This window comes from Myotis lucifugus, unplaced genomic scaffold (genome assembly GCF_000147115.1).
Source record: "Myotis lucifugus unplaced genomic scaffold, Myoluc2.0 scaffold_527, whole genome shotgun sequence".
In the NCBI taxonomy this organism is placed as follows: Eukaryota; Metazoa; Chordata; class Mammalia; order Chiroptera; family Vespertilionidae; genus Myotis; species Myotis lucifugus.
In genome coordinates this window covers 486,046-505,479 of record NW_005871575.1, presented here as the reverse complement: position 1 = coordinate 505,479, position 19,434 = coordinate 486,046, and the positions used below count along the sequence as shown (strand labels likewise).

Genomic DNA, 19,434 nt, shown 5'->3' with positions numbered 1-19,434 from the left:
CGTGGGTTCGGCCTTTGCTCCAAGCGGGTGGGGGCGCGCTGCCGGCTGGGTCTCCGCCGCCGCCGTGCCCGGGAAGCCCGGCATGACTCAGGGGAGAATTGCAGAGCCGGAGGAAGAGGAGCGCAGGTGAGGGGCCAGGGGGAGAGAAGAAGGAAGGATTGGGAAACTCTACCGCCTGACCCTGGTTACTAGTCCTGCTACCGTGAACTTAACTTCCACGAACCCGTTTCCTCGTCTGTAAAATGGGGATAATGATAGTATTTGCCCCTTAGGGGAGTTGTGAGGATGAAATGAGGTCATTGGTGCCCTAGCGTGTAAATTTACCTGACTCCAGGTAAAAGATGTTTAAATGTTAGCTATTATTGGTATACGTATTTATTTTGTATATTGAAGGGGTTCACGAGAGGCTTCCCCAAGATATGTCACTTTGGCACATGAATTATTTTGAACCAAAGGCTAGAGATCCTGTGGGTTCAAGAGAAACTTTTACCTCTCCCTTAAAAATTCTAAATTAGGGGCCTTGCCCGTAATAAGAGTCATCACCAGAAAAATATTTTTTAGGACCAATGTATAGAGCAGTGCAAACTTCTGATTACTGAACATCTGCTGTTCTTATGTCCTTTGAATGACCTTTCTCTCCTCTGAGGCCCCAAGGTACCGTAGCCTCATCCTTAGCTCAGAATGTAACTTATACTTCATTTTAACTTTCTGTCTCTGACCTTATCTGTGCGGGGTTCCCATATGTACATATGCAATTAAATTTAGTTATTTTCCCTTGTTAATCTCTCATGTTGATTTCATTACTAGGCCAGCTGGAAGAATCTAGAAGGGGAGAGCAGTTTCTCTCTCCCCTGTTATTGAGATACAGATCTAGACTCCTGCTCCTTTAGCTCCATTGGACCTGATACGGCGAAGGCTCAGCCCTTCAAACATGGGAAGCTTCTTTGATGAGTAGCCGATTTCAGCTACTTTGCAAATCAGGTTCACTCCCTGAAGGTGGCCATGTAGGAACGGAGCTGGTCGCAGGCCAGGAACCCTGACCCCAGCCTCCCAGCGGGATCAGTGCGTTCCCAGTGGAGACTCTGCCCTGTGTCTTCCTGCTGCAGCTGTCACTGGCTCAAAGTCCACGCTGGAGCTCTGGGGAGCTGTCCTGAGGGATCAGTTAGCACAGCCGCAGCAGCTGCTGGGTGAGGGTGCCCTGGGGCCAGAGAGAGAGGGTCCCAGGGTTTTCTTCTGGCTCAGACTCTGGCATAGGAATATGCTTGTAAGGAATTCTAAACACACCACCCCTTCCTGCCGCACACCTGCTCTGGAAGCTAGGAAGTCTGCATAGATGGGAGGTGGTGACCATTGTAAAGTTTAAGGATGCCAGCCAGGCCAGGCACTGTGTTCCTATATACCAGATCCCTTACGTACTCTTCGTTTCTTTTACTCTGTGCAGTAATTTTACTACGTAGTCCTGTTGGTATCCACATGTTACAGATGCGAGGACTGTGCTTTCCCCTGGCGGGAGTGGGGTGGGGGGGCACTTCCCCCTGATGGGGGCACTGTTTTACCTTTGATTTGTGAACTGATTTACCTTTGTCCCCAGTCCCTTCATTCCTGGGAGCTCTGGGATGGAACCTTTTCTTTGTCTCAGTCTCTCCCATGGCTGGTGACAGAAGTAGTGAGTGTTCTTGAATGGAGGCTGTGTTCTGCAAAGCTTGGTAGAGATCTTTATCTCCAGGCCTTCAGGCCTCAGGGCCCTGGCCCTTTTCGAGTAAGACCCATGTGTACCTGGGCTGGCAGCCGCAGCCTCCTCTGTTTCATTTAATTCTCACACTAACTGAGTTTATTGCTAACCCCACTGTGCAGGCGAGGACCCTCTGCAGAACATGAGCTGGAGAAAGCCACTGACTGACAGAGGCAGGATTCAAACCTGGTCTGCCTGATCTCCCTCCCTCTGTGCTGGGGGCAGGGGTCCAAAACTCTCGCCCTGCACGGGCCAGATCCAGCCTGCTGTCTGTTTTTGTACAGCCCAAGAGCTAAGACTGGTTTCACATTGTTCAATGGTTGAAAAGAGGTTAAAAGAGGAATATCATGTGACGTGTGAAAATTACATGAAATTCATACTTTGGCACTTGAAGTTTTATTGCAACACGGGCACGCTCATTCGTTCGCCTGTGGCCTGTGGCTGTTCTCTCGTTATCACAGTGGAGTTGAGCAGTTGCAACTGAGACCATAGGGCCAGCAAAGCCGAAAATATTTCCTCTCTGGCCCTTTACAGAAAAAGTTTGCGGACCCTGGTTGGGGTGGGGGGTCCTCTGGAAGTTCGGGTTTGGCTTTCAGAGCTGAGAGTGGAAGAAGAGGAAGATGAGGAGTTCGGAGGCGGAGGCGGAATGGGCTGGGCTGGCCTGGGCTGGGGTAGACTGGCTTAGGTCAGACGTCCCGTATGTGCGAGAGGTTAGTAGCTGGATCCTTTCTCTAGTGGGTTTTCCTCTAAGCCTGTCACCTGCTCCCACAGCCCCCATTTCTGGGCATGGCTCTTTAAAGGAATCGCAACTATTGCCTCTGACCAAAGCTGTTTCCTTCTTCACTCCAGTGGGTGGCCAGCATCGACGTGGTGGAGAATGAAGAGGCCAGCGCGAGTGTCGTCGTTAGAATGACAGACTCGTTTACCGAGCAAGCTGACCAGGTAATTCCAGAAAAGCCCCCCCCCCCCCCAAGCCTGTGTGGGGGGAGCCCTGGGAATAGGTCTCCACTGGGCATGTGTTCTTCCCTTTTTCGAGGATTATTTCTCTAATTATGAAAGCCATGTGTACCCATTGAGGGAAATTTGGAAAAAGTGGAAAAAAATATAATGAAGATATATTACTCATAATTTGTGTCTAGCTAGCTGAGTATTCACATTTTGGCCGATTTTCTTGTCTTTCCTATGGATCCTATTAGCGTTACAGATTGAAATCATCTTGTGTTTTATATTTTATGATCAACTTTTAACATTTTTAAATAAAATTTTATTTAATTTCAGTACTTCTTCAATCTCTTAAAAATAAAAACCCTCTGTGTCAACATGTAATTTTTTATATTGTGGATTGGCCACCATTTTCTTAGTTTCCACATGTACATTTAACTTTTTTGCAATTTTTTACTTTTACCATTAACAAGTGGCGAATGTCCTTGTCCCCATCTCTGATTATTTATTTAGGGTGCATTCTAAAAAGTGAGGATCCTAGCTCAAAGCAAGAATACCAATGAAGCAGGTTATTTTGAATTATAAAATGATGTGCTTATCGTACTACAAGAAATCAAACAAAAACTGTAAATATTTCCGTCACTGGTGCACTCCCCCCGTGACCCCGAGACAGTGTCCCTCCCCAGCAGGAAGCTCTCTCAGCAGCTCGATGGACGTGTAGGTATCAGTAGCTGAGATGCTCGTAAGTGGCTCCCACAGACTGCCCGAAGGACGTGCTTTCTGGGGTCCTGGCGCCCGCGCTCCAGCCCACATCCCCCAGGAAATGACATCCTTCTTCGTGCGATGGGCTGTGTTTACACAGGCACCCCGTGAGGCAGGCGGCAGGGGGCGGCAGCCCCCTTTACAGCCAAGGGACTGAGTTTCAGATACATAAGCTATTTGGTGGCGGAGGAGCGTGAATCGCCGAACAAGAGACTTGTTAACAACTCATGAACAACCTGAATAAGTCCAGGCTCTACTTTTTGTTTAGTTGCACTCTCCCGAGTAATCTAAACACATTGGGGGCCCAAGGTTTTGTGGTCCTTAGCCATTTTTTATAACACATTTAAAAATGTTACAAGTGATGTAGGTATGATGGAGGAAATAGAGTAAAATAAAAAGAAAGGGGAAATCGTGTCTAGTCCCATTGTGCAGTTAATATGTTGTGAGATTTCCTTTCAGTCCATTGCTCCAGACATGCACATGTATACATTTAAAATAAAACCCATGAGCATACTGTCTGCTCACTTCGTCTTTCTAAAGCATGAGTTTGACATACGCTAGAACAGCAGTGGTCGGCAAACTCATTGGTCAACAGAGCCAAATATCAACAGTACAACGATTGAAATTTCTTTTGAAAGCCAAGTTTTTTAAACTTAAACTATATAGGTAGGTACATTGTTATTAACTTAATTAGGGTACTCCTAAGGCTTAGGAAGAGCCACACTCAAGGGGCCAAAGAGCCGCATGTGGCTCGCGAGCCGCAGTTTGCTGACCACGGGGCTAGAATATAAAAAGCCAGCTGCCTTATTCCAGAAGGTAGATTTTTGTTGCTGTTACTGTTCTCTTTTTCAAATATGTTTTTATTTTATTTGATTGATTTTAGACAAAGAGGAAGGGGGGGGGAGAAACATCGATGTGAGAGAGGAACATTGATCGGTTGCCTCCTGTATGCAGGGATTGAACACACAACCTGGGTATGTGCCCTGACTGGGAATTTAACCAGTGACCTTTAGGTGCCCGGGACAGCACTCAACCGACTGAGCCACACCGGCCAAGGCCTCTGTTCTTACTTTCCATAACCTGGTCCCGATGTTTCCTGCACTATTGGCTTTAATGGACATGCATTGTTGTGTCAGGCATCATTCTAAGTGCTTTATTCACATTAACTTGCTGAATGTCTGTAACCCCTCAGAACAAAGTTTCTAATTTATCTTCCTTTTAGGAATGGGGAGTCTGAGGCACAGAGAGGCCCTGGGATTTGCTCGGGTCAAACAGGTGGGAGGTGGCACAGCCAGGATTTGAACCGGGCAGTGGGGGTTGGATGCCTGCTCTCCTAACTGCATGCTAAGCTGCCTTGCAGCAAAGCAGCTCCATGCGAATAAAGTAACCAAAGCTGGACTTAAGTGCAGGGGAGCCCTGGGCTCTGAGAGCCGCTGGCAGAGTGGTTCCTGCAGTCAGTGTCTCCTCTGCTCTTGTTAGTTACGGGCTGATGTCTATGTGCTTTTTGAATGTGAAGTTGCTTGTATCTGAGACTTGACTCTACAGAACTTTAAAACTCTTTAACTTCTCTCCTTCCCGCCTCCCCCCAGTTAGGAATTTTCTGGACAATAGTACAACATCCAGTTTTTGTTTGTGAAGCTCTAGAAGAGGAAATTCAACCCTGATACATATAAAATTGGCCCCCTGGGCAGCAGTTCACTAGTGACAGTGAAGAGATGCAGAAGCCAGGAAGGCATGACATTTATTTATAGAAAACTATTGGGCAGAAAGCAACATTTAAGGGGGAGGAATTAAAAAATGCCTAGGTGTAAAAAATTAAAAAAGTCAAACAGTTGCATTATTGTTTTGGGCTTCCTGCTTTCCTAAAAAGTAGAACAGATGTCAGGGGAGGTGATCCAACTTCCAGCCCCTGGACTCTGGGCTCTTGGCAACAGGACAAGGCTTAAGAATGGAGGGAGGGCCCAGCCGGTGTTGCTCAGTGGTTGAGCATTGACCAATGAACATGGAGGTCACGGTTTGATTCCTGGTCAGGGCACATGCTGGGGTTGTGGGCTCGATCACCAGTAGGGGGCGTGCAGGAGGCAGCAGATCAATGATTCTCTCTCATCATTGATGTTTCTATTTCCCTTCCTCTCTGAAATCAACAAAAATTAAAAAGAAGATTCTAGATTGCTTTATAAAAAGCACATTGAAATGTAGGTGGGCTTTACTAACCCAAATGGTCATCGTAGGTTTGTCCTACATTTAGTTTTCAAAGTGTTCCTTGCCAGGTGCTGTTACCCGTCTTCAGAGAAAGTGGAAAATAAACTGAATTGTCTGAAGGTGTCAGCCTGTTTAGGTTTCCCCGGCGATTTACGCCTCTTTTCGTCCTTTTCTGTTCAGGTGACTGCTGATGTCGGGAAGCTCCTGGGTGAAGAGAAGGTGGACGCCATCCTTTGTGTGGCTGGAGGCTGGGCCGGGGGCAATGCCAAGTCCAAGTGTGAGTCCTTTTCTGAGTTGATCATTCACTCCGCTCTGCTCTTTGTCCGGGGGGCGGGGACTGGGTCGATTCTGTGTGCCAGGCCAGATGTTTTCCTGCTTGTCTCCCAGACGCTGTAGAGTAGCTCTGTGAGGTAGGGACGACCACCCCCTTTCACAGCTGGAGAAGCAACTCCCCATCTGCAGGGTTAGGGGAGGGGACATTGAGCTGGAGGTGTAAAGGCAGGATGAAATCAGCATTGTTCCCGCCCTAATCTCATAGGGCTTATTCCTGGGGATCGGGGGATGTGTATGACATGGAGAGATCGTTCCGCAGGTCAGAAGGACTCAGCATTGAGCTTGTATCAATGCCGAGTACATCTTCCAACTTTTCTTTTTTTTTAAATTTATTGATTTTTTACAGAGAGGAAGGGAGAGGGATAGAGAGTTAGAAACATCGATGAGAGAGAAACATCGATCAGCTGCCTCCTGCACACCCCGTTCTGGGGATGTGCCCGCAGCCAAGGTACATGCCTTTGACTGGAATTGAACTTGGGACCTTTCGGTCCGCAGGCCGACGTTCTATCCACTGAGCCAAACCGGTCAGGGCCATTTTCCAACTTTTTATTATGAACATTTGCAAACACACGGAAAAGCTGGAAGAAGAGTTCAGGGAGCACCCGCCCCCTCCGTCTCGATTCGGTAACTGCTGACATTGCTGTCCGTGCTCCCTGGCTCTCCGCAGGGGTGCTCTGTGTGGGCATTTTTTTGTTAACCACTTGCTGCAAGTAAATGAACACTTTGTTGATTTCAGCATGCATCCCCAAAGAATATGCTCATTTTCCTACATCATCATAATACTGCTGTCATAGCTAAGGAAAGTAATAGTCATTCTGTAAGATTAATAATATTCAAACTGCATTCAAATTCCCCAATTTATTCCAGAGCTTTTAGAGTTTTATTCCCCCCTAAGCATCAGGGTTTATGCCTCCTTTTGTTGTTGTTTTTAGTCTCTTAATGTAGAATTCCCCCCCCCCCGCCCCGTGATACACTTGGTGAGGCAGGGCAGTTTTCATATGAATGTATCTCACTGTTTCTCTAAGGCAGTGATGGTGAACCTTTTGAGCTCGGCGTGTCAGCATTTTGAAAAACCCTAACTTAACTCTGGTAACGTGTCACATATAGAAATTTTTTGATATTTGCAACCATAGTAAAACAAAGATTTATATTTTTGATATTTATTTTATATATTTAAATGCCATTTAATAAAAAAAATCAACCAAAAAAATGAGTTCGTGTGTCACCTCTGACACGCGTGTCATAGGTTCGCCATCACTGCTCTAAGGTGTCTTTACCTGGTTGATCTAGCCTGAGTATTTCCGGTGCACTGGAATTTAGGTCTGGGACTTGCTTAGGATCAGGTTAAGCATCTTGGAGGCGAGAATTCTTCCTGAGTCATGTGTACTTCTTACTAATCCCAGTGGGATTGTCACCATGTCAGATGGCCCTACCACCCCCAGTGATGCCCCGTTTGCCGATGGGTTAAGGTGGCAGCTGATAGGCTTCCATTGTAAAGGTCCGTCTTTTGTTTTACCGGTGCTTTGGCAATGAGTATGAATATCCTCTTCCCAAACACCTTGAGAATCCCAGATTTCTATAACCTAAGGGTGTTAAGCATCCATGGATTATCCCTGCCCGATCAGTGATTCCAGTGGGGGTTGGAGTGCCACGGTTCTTGTCCCAGCATCAAGAAGGGTTCAGGAATCTGGAGAAGGCTGTGCGTAGATTAAATAGGAGTCCAGAGACGAAGCATAATTTTGAAAGGCATTTGGGGGTCAGAGGAGCTTAGCTTAAAGGAAACTAAGATCTAAGTTCTAGTCTCAGGACCCCATGCTTTTCATTAACACAGTTTGTCCTGAGGCGAGGCAGAGATATACACTTTAAAGGGTCAGGGTTTCCTATACAGAAGCATTGTCAGATTTGGGGGAATTAGCCTATGGCTGTTCAGGTGTTTGGCCAGTAGGAGGCAATAACATGTAGATTAAGATGCCCTGAGCTGTCTGGCAGCCAAGCAATCATCCCTTTTCAGGTTTGGGGAAATGCCTTTAGCCATTCCCAACAGGTGACAACATATGTGACTCAACCCTGTTGAGTCCCCAAGTTCCATCAACCTTTTGATGAAACTCTTGCAAGTATAACATGCTGGCATTGGCTTCCCGCATCGCAGAATGGTACTGTCCTAATTCTGTCATTCCTTCTACATGTATCAGCCAAAGCCGTGTACAAAGGAATCGATTTTCTGTGAACCACTTGAATGTGAAAGTGATATTTTGTGGGGTTTGGGCAAAACACCCTGATGGCCCTTGGTGTATTTTGGGGACAAGGAGTGGTAAGTGTGGGTCCATCAGTTTTTTTCTAGTCCTTTTCTGCAGGGAAACGCGATCCCTGGTTGTCCCTGGGGGAAGACCCCCGCTGGAAGGGGGCTTCCTTCCTGGGTCATGGGCACAGCCTCACTGGGATCTTTGTGCCTTGTGAGGGGGGAAGGGGACGGCCGCCCGCCCAGCCGCCAAAGTTACACATCACCACTTGCTTCTTCTTGCATTTTTAGCGAGGCCAGAGAGTTAAAGTAAGTGTGAAATGTTGTCATTTCAGCTTTTTTTGTTTTTGTTAATCCTCACCTGAGGATATTTTTTCTGTTGCTTTTCAGAGAGAGTGGAACGGAGGGAGGGATGGAGAGGGAGAAAGAGAGAGAGAAACATCAATGTGAGAGAGACGCATCGACTGGTTGCCTCCCAACCGGGGGTAGGGAGCACCTCTGCAACCCAAGTACGTGCCCTTGACTGGAATCGAACCCGCAACCCTTCGGTGTGTGGGCTGACGCTCTAACTATTGTGCCACACTGGCCAGGGCTCAGTTTTCTTTTAAAGGGTCTTTAAAGCCAGCATTAAACTTTTGGCCTTGAAAATGATGTAGCTTTGTGAAAGCCCTCGATGTCCTTGTGGTAATGGTCCCTCAGCTTTTTATCATCAGTCTAACCTGACTTAGACATGCAGGTTCTATTACAAACCTAACGCCCACCTAAAGCAGGACCCTCTCTGATGGGCAGTCCCGCAGACTGTTCACAGTCTGCACTTGCTGGCTGAAATGTGCCAGTTTCCAGGTGAGCAAGCTGGGACTGGTGGCCTGGATTCGAACCTGCGTCTCTGACCTCAGAGCCCTCGCTGCTCGTACCAGACCCTGTCGTCGGGGCGGGAGAGGCTGGTGCTTCCCCAGTGTCCGCACCCTGAGCGACTCAGCTGTCGGGCTCCTCCCGCCGAGGCTGAGCCCACCTGTGTTTCCTCCCTCAGCTCTCTTCAAAAACTGCGACCTCATGTGGAAGCAGAGCATGTGGACGTCCACCATCTCCAGCCACCTGGCCACCAAGCACCTCAAGGATGGAGGCCTCCTGACCTTGGCGGGTGCCAAGGCCGCCCTGGACGGGACTCCTGGTGAGCCTCCATTTCCCCCTCTGTGAAATGGGAGTGCTAGTGCTTGCTCGCTGGGGCTGCGGGGCACTTCGATGACACGGGGAATGTTGAAGCCCTTTCCCTTCTGGGGTGCTTTGTGTGGGTGGGTTTTGCTTCCTTTGCTTCCTGAATTCCTCATCTTCCTGGTGGTTAAGGAATGCTGCCATCTGCCCCTTTACACCCCTCCAATCTGGTTTATATATCCATGATCCACTCTGGGTATGAATGGTGCTGGAGTAGGTACAAATCCTATATAATAAACGGGTAATATGCAAATTTACCAAATGGCAGAACAACCAAACAACGAATCAAAGTGTAACATGCTGATGATATGCTAAGGCTGCTCAACCGCTGGCTATGACGTGCACTGACCACCAGGGGGCAGATGCTCCAACTGGTAGGTTAGCTTGCTGCTGGGGTCCAGCCAATCGGGACTGAGCAAGATGGGCTGGACATTTCCTGGAGCCCTCCCATGGTCTCTCCCCAGCTCAATCGTGCACTGGTGGGGTCCCCCAGCCTGGCCTGTGTCCTCTCGCAATCCGGGACCCCTCGGTGGATGTCGGAGAGCCAGTTTCAGCCTGATCCCGCAGGCCACTCCCCTTGGGAGGGCACCAGATGCAGGGCTCATGGCTGGTGAGCGTTGCTGTGGCAGTGTGAGCCTCTCCTGATCGGGACTGATTGGGCACGAGCCTGCGGCAGGCACAGTGGGGCCGGGATGAGCGGGAGCGGCAGGTAGGAGCTGCAGGCGGCATTGGACTGCGGGTTTCAGCCCGATCCCTGCAGGCCACCCAGAGGGACCCCCCCCCCCCCCCCGTGCACAAATTCGTGCACCAGGCCTCTAGTTAGATAATAAACATGTATTATCACCATCACGTTGTGCTCATGTGTCCCAGGGAAGCAGCTCGGCCGCCGAGGATAGTGTGGGTGATAGAGTAAGAGAGGCCGGGGTGCATTCTTCGTCCTAGATGGATGGCCTTGAACAAATCACGTATCTGACCAGATTTCTACCGGAGTCACTGTAACTAGTGACAGTAGCGTCTGCCTTGAGGAGCAGCTGTAAGCACTGGAGGCCTTAACATGTTCGAGGTGCCCAGCACAGGGCCAGTTTCTCGTGGGCCACTTCACTTCCGTGTATTCTCATGGGATCCTGGGGCCGATGGCATTCGAGATCTTTCTCAGTTTATAGGTAAGGGAGCTAAAGCGGAGCACGGTTAATTCACTTGTCTGAGATTCTGCAGTAAGTAAGTTGTAATCTTGCTTTGAACCACAACCCCCATCACTTCTAAACTGTGTGCTTTTCCCAGTGCATCAGGCAGATCCAAGTTCTGTTTGCATGTTTTGCTCCTGGTGTTAGTTTGCTAGGGCTGCCATAACCAAGTTCCCCTGCGGCTTAAACAACAGACACTCGTCTCATAATTCTAGAGGCTGGAAGTTCAAGATCAGGGTGTCAGCAGGGTCGATTTCTTGATTTCTTCCTGGTGCCTCTTTCCTTGGTTTGTCAATGGCTGTCTTCTCCTGTGTCCTTGCGTGCTCTGTGCCCGTCTGGGTCCCAGTCTCCTCTTCTTATAAGAACACCGGGAGCACCCACCCTAATGACCTCATTTTAACTTGATGAGCTCTTTAAAGACACCACTTCCATGTACAGTCACATTCTGAAGTACGGGGGTTTAGGATTTTAACATATGAATTTAGGGGGCACAATTCAACCTATAATACTCCCTTTCAGGTAGGGTTAGAGGAACTTAAGTGGCGGTTTGGGGGGGACAGCCCAGAGGCAGAAAGTGTCCACCTCTACTGCCTAAGTGGAACTCTTCTTTAATAAAAGCGGGGGCTGCTTTTCGGCCTCTTTGGTGTGCTGGAGAGCTTGAGCACCTTTTTCCATTAAAAAAAAATGTATATTTTTTATTGATTTCAGAGAGGAAGGAAGAAGGGGAGAGAGATCGAAACATCAATGATGAGAGAGGATCATTGATCGGCTGCCTCCTGCACGCCCCCCACTGGGGATCGAGCCCACAACCCAGGCATATCCCCTTGACCGGAATCGAACCTGGGACCCTTCAGTCCACAGGCCGACGCTTTATCCACTGAGCCAAACCAGCTAGGGCGCCTTTTTCCATTTTAATGCAACTCGCTGAACTGCGAGGCTCTTAGGAACCAACCATTTCTTGTCTCTTGTTTTTTTACTACGAGTCTCAGAGCCTGTGATCTTACCCGTCCATGTCTATTGCAATCATTAAAGCTGTGTAAATGTCAGATGCTAGCTTGGTTGAGTTCTGGTTTTTATTAAAGGTGACAGAGAACAGAGGCACTGGAAAGTAAGTAGAGAAATGAGTAGCAGCTTGACATTTAAAAAAGAAAAAACCCCAAGACTTGAAAGACTAATTTTTCCGAAGGACAGAACACTCTCCTACTTTCCTTTGGTTTGTAAATATCTAGGCTGTGCGTGGGTTAAATAGGAGTCCAGAGACTCCTATTTTGTTCATAGTTTTGGATACTGGTTAAGAGTGCAGGCTCTGGGACTGCACAGGTTGGATGTCTCTGGTGATCTTGCCACCTTTTGTGTGATATTTGGCAAGTTACTTAACCTCTCTAAGGCGCAATAGTGTCATCTGTAAAACGGGGATAAATAATAAAATATTCTATGTGGCAGTTAGGACTTGCAAACATCTTAATGGATGCGAATGGCTTAGAAAGGTATGACAGCGTCAGTGGTAAAAGTGAACTGGCATGATTATTTCAGACTTATTCTTGCTCAGCTGCTTTTGCTGCAGATGTTCATAACTGTGTTCATCTTTAAGTTCTGAGTTAGGTATTGTTGAATTTATTTGAATCATGAAATTTTTCAGCTTTGGTTCAGACCCTAGAAAAATCTGGGGAAATCTATGTATAATTTGAAAGTAAACGACGAGAGGCTGTCATCCTTCAAACCCAAGAAAAGTTGTTCAAAAACGAAAACATACTGAGAAAACCCCACTCTATTATTTCCAAGGTTGTATTTGTAGGTCACCTTCTGGAGGATAAACTGTGTTAAATGCTAGTGATCACTTTTGTTTTGCTGTGTTTGGAAATCCGTCTTGAGGGACTACCTTGATCATTTTGTAATTGGGAAGAAAGTACTTATCTTCTTATAAAATACTTTTTTTTTCGAATTTCTTGCAAATGATGTCCTTACTTGCATTGTGTATAATTCTGTAGAATTAAACCATTAGGGTTGCGGGTTGCTTGTTTCAAAAAAATATATTTTTATTGATTTCAGAGAGGAAGGGAGAGGGAGAGAGAGAAACATCAATGATGAGAGAATCATTGATAGGCTGCCTCCTGCATGCCCACTACTGGGGATCGAGCCCGCAACCTGGGCATGTGCCCTTGACTGGGAATCGAACCATGACCTCCTGGTTCATAGGTCGACACTCCACCACTGAGCCACGCCAGCTGGGCGCTTGTTTCTTTCTTCATCAGATCCTCTCTCATGTTGTTGGAATGGAATGAAGTGAGCCCTGGAGTGTGCTGGGGTCGGGGCTGGATGAAGGAGAGTCATAAGCTGGTTTCTTTGAACCCCTGCAGAGTTTGTCCGATCTTCCTACCACTGGTGGCCCCCGGCCCCTGATTAAACAGAGAAGCCTGGGATGGTGAAATATTCTGCTTATGCTTCTAAAGAACAGTTTGAGACCTTGACCTGCTTTTGCAATCCGAGGTTGCTGTGGAAGCAGTTTAGTGATTGGTCCCTCGGCAGGGCTGTGATCCCCACCTCCCTCTGGACCTTTGCTGCCTCCTCAGCTGTTTTGCTTTCAAGAGCATGCTCGCCGGGAGCTTTTAAAGAGGCTGCTGACTCCTGAAGAAGTTTTGTGGAGGAGGAGAGGTGTTTATAGCATTTAGTAAGCGTCCACAGCGAGGTGTGTGGGGGACTGTGGAGAGGAGAGACCCTGTTGCTGCCACATGTCTGCAGAGCAGGCGGAAACCTGGCCTCAGGAAAGGCGTGCCTTGTTCAGGCAGCAAGCATTCACTGGTCAGTGGGGGCAAACGCAGACTAGTGGGCAGCGTTGTATACGTATGTCAGCATTGCTCACACTTTACCCAGGGAGATGGATGCCTGGGCATGTTACTTCCATGAATTTGATGGGAAACATTTATTGAGCACCTACTGTGTGCTGAGCTCAGAATTAAGTACTTCATTCCCATTTTACAGATGGGGTAACTGAGGCTAGCAAGGCAATGAGAACTAGCTCAGGATTTCTTTAGTGGTAAGTGGAAGAGCTTGGATTTGAACCTGTGCAGCCTGACTCCAAATGACAGCTCGATTTTGCTCACAAGCAGTTAACAATCTGGGGGTTCAGAACCCAGCTCTTGCCTGGCCCTTCACCTCTGGGGGGGTGTCAGTGCAAGTGTGTGTGTGTGTGTGTGAGCTTGGGTGTGTCACTTACCCTGTCTGAGCCTTGATGTTCTCAACAATAAAAATAAAAAGGCTCAACTTACAGCTTTTGTGATAAACGTTAACTGTCAGGTGACAGTGGGTGCACTTGGAACGTTACGTGCCTTCCACGCTCTCTCCATAGATGTCCATCCTGCCCTTCTTCCCGGCCTCCTCTGGACCCTGGCGTGGTGGCCTTCGGACACACCAGCGGTGGCCCGTGCTCACTGAACCGTTTTCTCTCCCTTTCCCAGGGATGATCGGCTACGGCATGGCCAAGGGCGCCGTCCATCAGCTGTGCCAGAGCCTCGCGGGGAAGAACAGCGGCATGCCGCCCGGGGCTGCGGCCATCGCGGTGCTCCCGTAAGTGCTCTGCCCCCTCTGCCCACCTCTGCCTCGAGTCCCCGTGGCCTGGAGCCGTTTCCCCAGGGACGCGTGTGTGCCCTCACCTTGGCTCTAAAATTCACCCCTGAAGAGCCTTCTTCCGGTGTTGGGTAAGCCTGGCGGCCGGCCAGAGTGGTGGACTGGCTGATGGGCGGGTCTGTCTGTCCTGCCTCTTTCTTGTTTTTTTTTTCCTTCCTCCCATCTGTTTCCCCTTTCTCCCTGATTAAGCTTAGTTCACACATTTTATTTGAATACTTGTAGTTCTGTCTCTTTTTTAAAAAAAGATACGTTTTTATTGATTTTAGAGAGGAAGGGAGAGGGAGAGAGAGAAACATCAATGATGAAAGAGAATCATCGATTGGCTGCCTCCTGCACACCCCCCACGGGGGATCGAGCCGCAACCTGGGCACGTGCCCTGACCAGGAATTGACCTAACCGTGACCTCCTGGTTCATAGGTCAATGCTCAGTGCTCAACCACTGAGCCATGCTGGTCGGGCAAGACTGTATTTAACAAAATAAGGCAAAATGTGGCTCTTCCATTTGGTTCTTGTCTGCGTAACGGGGCTCACAAAGTGCCTCCCTGAATTGCACTCGGACTTGACCTCTGTGTGTGCAGCGGCTTCCTGGCCTTGCTCTGATTGTCCACGTGATACCTCCACGTGCGATGCTGCCACCCGTGGTGTTGGGGGCTCTCGGTGTGTTCTCCTGGCCGAGGAGGCCGGCTGCCGAGGGGAGACACAAATGACAGGCTTATCTCTGCACCGCAGGATTACCCTCGACACCCCGATGAACAGGAAGTCCATGCCCGAGGCCGACTTCAGCTCCTGGACGCCCTTGGACTTCCTCGTGGAGTGAGTATCACAGACATACTAATGCCAGTGCCCGGGCTGCTCCAGCCCCTCGCTGTGCCCCTGGGCATAGCCGCACAGGTGGCCTGGGAGCTCACTGGCCTCTGAGTGTACATGGTACATCAGTGTGAATCTTATACAGTTGGGGGGGGGCGTCCATGGGCCGGGAGAGTGTCCCAGCCCTGCCCTGCCCCCAGAGACAGGGGCATGACCTATCGCAGATGTTAGAGTTTCAGTGGCGCTTGGCTTTTGGAGCCTGTCCCTTCCCCGGGCTTGTTTGACACTCAGGATGGGGCTCCGGAGACATGGCAGTTGAACTTCAGTTCTGGTCCAGAAGGCACAGCCTGGCACTCAGGAATGTCCCAGGAACTCTGAGTGCTGTCCAGTTAAAGGGGTTGCAGAGTCCCGGCTGGAGGACTGGTAGAGGGATGGTGTACTCAACAGCCACAGGAGAGGTTTTAAAAAGCATCAGCTCTGTGTTCAACCTCCTGGGTTTCTGATGCCTTTTCTCCCTGATGCCCTTAAGCAGGGTTGGTTGCCCCTCCCCACACAGAGTTAGTAAATGCCCCTGTTCTAGCATGTAATGTATTTTATTGTAAAAGTCCATTTTTTGTACTTTTTTTCCCATTGCTAGATACAGCTGCAGGTGTTCCTTACATGTTTGCTATAAAAAAAAAAAAGAATGAGTTTCTTCTTTCTCTGTTTAAATTTCTGGGAAGGTAATATAGCAGCGTATGAACTAAAGTGCTTTTTTTAAAAAAAATTTTATTGATTTTTTTACAGAGAGGAAAGGAGAGGGATAGAGAGTTAGAAACATCAATGAGAGAGAAACATCGATCAGCTGCCTTCTGCACACCCCCTACTGGGGATGTACCCGCAACCAAGGTACATGCCCTTGACCAGAATCGAACCTGGGACCCTTTAGTCCGAAGGCTGATGCTCTATCCACTGAGCCAAACCGGTTAGGGCTAAAGTGCTTTTTTTAAATTATGTAAAATCATACCACTGTGTTATAACATATTCCAACAATGCAGGAAAATACAAAAATGAACCTTCAAATCTTGCCAGCTCCTGCCACTCGAAAAGTAGAAGGAGTGAAGTGCTGAAATCATGGGGACCTGGTTATGTGTCCGTGATGCCTTAGTGCGGCGGTTCTCAACCTGTGGGTCGCGGCCCCTTTGGAGGTTGAACGACCCTTTCACAGGGGTCGCCTAAGATCATCGGAAAACACATATATAATTGCATATTGTTTTTGTGATTAATCACTATGCTTTAATTATGTTCAATTTGTAACAATGAAAATACATCCTGCATATCAGATATTTACATTACGATTCATAACAGTAGCAAAATTACAATTATGAAGTAGCAACGAAAATAATTTTATGGTTGGGGGTCACCACAGCATGAGGAACTGTATTAAAGGGTCGCGGCATTAGGAAGGTTGAGAACCACTGCCTTAGTGGCTTTTCATGGCGGCTCCCAAGCCGTTGATGGGACTACAAGCCGTTGATGGGAATATAAGCACATGTTAGATTTTTGCTTTTAAAATGTAATGCTTTTCTTGTTTGTTCTAGAACCTTCCATGACTGGATCACAGAGAAAAACCGGCCAAGCTCAGGGAGCCTGATCCAGGTGGTGACGACGGAGGGGAAGACGGAACTTACCCCCGCGTATTTTTAAGCTTCGTCTCAGTGCCTGCGAGGGGCCTGCCAGAAAAGTCAGCGTATCTCAGTGTAGCCGCGTCTGGCCCCGTGTTTTCTGTTGTCCTGTTTGTGGTTCGAGATGGTGACACCTGTTTTTCTCTCATCTAATGTGCATTTGCTTTCCCAAGACAAAATGTAAATGTAAGTGTTCATGTGAAATAGAAGCGTGTGTGTGTGGGGAGGCCTACAGGTGGCGCTGTGGTCCATCTGTATTAACCACCTAGGTTTGGGCCGCTCTGGGTTGGCGTCACGTTGAGTGGCTTTTGAAACTGTTTATCTGCCCCTGACAGTGGCTGTCAGCTTGACTGGTTCAGAGATTTGTTGGCATTGGGGACATTTGAGTGTTAGGTTTCTGTCACAGATGTAGTTTTTGCAGCGTTGAATTAAACTGCCTTAAAACTCCTTTTGTGGTGTAAGGAAATCCATGGACTCTGTCAGGCATCTTTTCCCTGTGCGGTCGCCACTCGTGATGACTTGGAGTTATCTTCCTAATAAATGCACTTCGTTGATTGTGTTATCTTCTGTAATCAAAGCACGTCTTATACACAGTTGTGTGCTAGAGTCATCGGCTGCTAGCGGCTCTAGTCTGCTGTATTCGCAAGGGGGTAGACTCAAACCGTGAAATGCATTTTGTTTTGTTTTTTATATTAGAGAGAGAGGAAGACAAGTGGGGGAGAGAGAGAGAAACATCGATTGGTTGTCCCACTTCTGCATTCATTGGTTGCTTCTTATATGTGCCCTGACCGGGGATCGAACCCACAACCTTGGAATATCGGGACAGTGCTCTAACCCAGCGGTCGCCAACCTTTCAGACCTCACAGACCACCAGTTGGTGACCACTGCTCTAACCAACTGAGCTACCCGGCCAGGGCCTGAAGTACGTTTTTCAACATAGTTACAGGCACGACCCTCCCTTGGGCACGTCAGAATCTGAGGGTGGCCGGCCGGTTGGCCCTGTTGGCCCTGTACCTTTGGAAGCAGCGCTCCACGTGACGATGCAGGCTGCTCCTCACTGAGAACCAGTGATGGGTCGTACCCTTCAATTTACACAGGAGGAGACCGAGTTGACTTAGCATCTTCATTGCCAGTAGGTGGCAGAACTGAGCCCAGAACCCTGGGCACCAGATTGCTGTTCATAAAGACCTGTACAATGGATTTTCTTTTTTTAAAATATATTTTCACTGCTTTCAGAAAGGGAGGGAAAGAGAGAGAAACATCAATGATGAGAGAGAATCACTGATTGGCTGCCTCCTCCGTGGCCCACACTAGGGATTGAGCCTGCAACCTGGACATGTGCCCTGACCAGGATGTGAACCGTGACCTTCTGGTTCATAGGTTGACGCACAACCACTGAGCCACTCTGGCCAGGCTCTTTTTTGATTCTTAAAAAAAAAAAAATTGAGATAAAACCACATCACATAGAATTAATCATTTTAAAGTGAAAATGTCAGTGGCATTTGGTATGTTCATGATCCGTCACCACCAGCTCTGTCTAGTTCCAAAGCATTCATCACCTGGGGTCCTCTGCCCACGACCCTGAACATCAGTTTTCTCCTCCGGCAGGTGTAACCTGCAGCCCTAGGTGTGCGTGGCTGCCGCCTGTGCTGGGTCACTGGGTCCTTCTAGGTCACTGCTGGCCAATGTCCCTTTTGGGATGACTCGAGGTTGGCTCCTTCCCACCTGGGCCCATCTGGCCTGTGGGAAAGCACACGTCTCCACCTTCCCTCCCGCCCCTTCTCTGAGAGGGAAGGGAAAGGGGAAATGTCCAGCTCTCCCATACTCTCTTCCAGATCTTGTCTCTCCTCTGTTACAGGCTGGAGATGGCGTTCAAGGACTACTTCCCCAAATAGAGTCTATGATCCCTTATCTGAGATTTGCTTTTGGGGGGAATCTCGAACTATCTTTAACTTTACTACTGCCTTTGCCAAAATTAAAAAGAATAATTATGTATCTATAGTTATTTCTCTTCCAGCTGACTAGAAGGTCTTTAAAAACGGCCTTATTTGTCATCCACGTAGTTCATAATAAATGCTCGCTAAACAAATGGCCCAGAGGTGGAAAGAACACGATGAGCTTACAAATAGCAGGTGAAGGGTATTGCATTTGTAAGATGTTTCTCATGCTTTATCTCAGTCACCTCTACAACTCTAGGAGAGGTGCTGTGATTATCCGCACTTTGCAAATGGGGTGCAAGCCGAGAGAGGTTAGGTAACTTACCCAGAGTCACACAGCTAGGGAGAAAAGAAGTCGGGGTTTGAACCCTGGCCGATCACCCGGTTGGTCTCTGATCAACGCTTTTGTTGGGGGACTAGAGAAGCTTATTATTGGAGCATAAAGTGCTGGCACGGTGCGGAGCTGTCTTGGTTGGCAGGGGACGGATCACGAAGGATCTGTGTTTAGGGATTTTTACCCTGCAGGCAACCGGGAACCTTGGAAAGCCTAACCCATTTTCTCCTTGTGAGCCTTTCCGTTCCCTGGTATTTTAGAAAATACAAGCAGTTTGAGGACTGTCCACAAGGGGGCAGGCGTCGGCAATGGATGAGAAAACGCGGTGCTGAAAACCAGCTAGCGTGCAGAAACTTGGTTCACTGTTCTTTGCCTCCTGGGGCGGGGCCTCTGCTCAGCTCTCCGAGTAGATCTAAGATCGATCAGTAACCTCGAGCATTTGGAGACTTGCCGCTGTTCATT

The 19,434-nt window shown here is 48.3% G+C and overlaps 1 protein-coding gene across 1 annotated transcript; it reads left to right on the top strand.

Moving 5' to 3' along the window:
- The first annotated feature begins 2,498 nt into the window (after positions 1-2,498).
- Positions 2,499-17,263, top strand: QDPR (quinoid dihydropteridine reductase). Its single transcript, XM_014446349.2, has 6 exons — positions 2,499-2,674; positions 5,819-5,915; positions 9,241-9,381; positions 14,062-14,170; positions 14,960-15,043; positions 16,618-17,263. Exons 1-6 carry the CDS (start codon positions 2,642-2,644, stop codon positions 16,721-16,723), a joined length of 570 nt encoding a protein of 189 aa, XP_014301835.1. The 5' UTR covers positions 2,499-2,641; the 3' UTR covers positions 16,724-17,263.
- The last annotated feature ends 2,171 nt before the right edge of the window (positions 17,264-19,434 follow it).

Bases quoted from the DNA above. Each gene is read 5' to 3' on its own strand.
- QDPR (XM_014446349.2), top strand. From the start codon at position 2,642: ATGACAGACTCGTTTACCGAGCAAGCTGACCAG. The intron at 9,382-14,061 runs GTGAGCCTCCAT...TCCCTTTCCCAG, and splicing joins CGCCCTGGACGGGACTCCTG to GGATGATCGGCTACGGCATG. The intron at 15,044-16,617 runs GTGAGTATCACA...TGTTTGTTCTAG, and splicing joins CCCTTGGACTTCCTCGTGGA to AACCTTCCATGACTGGATCA.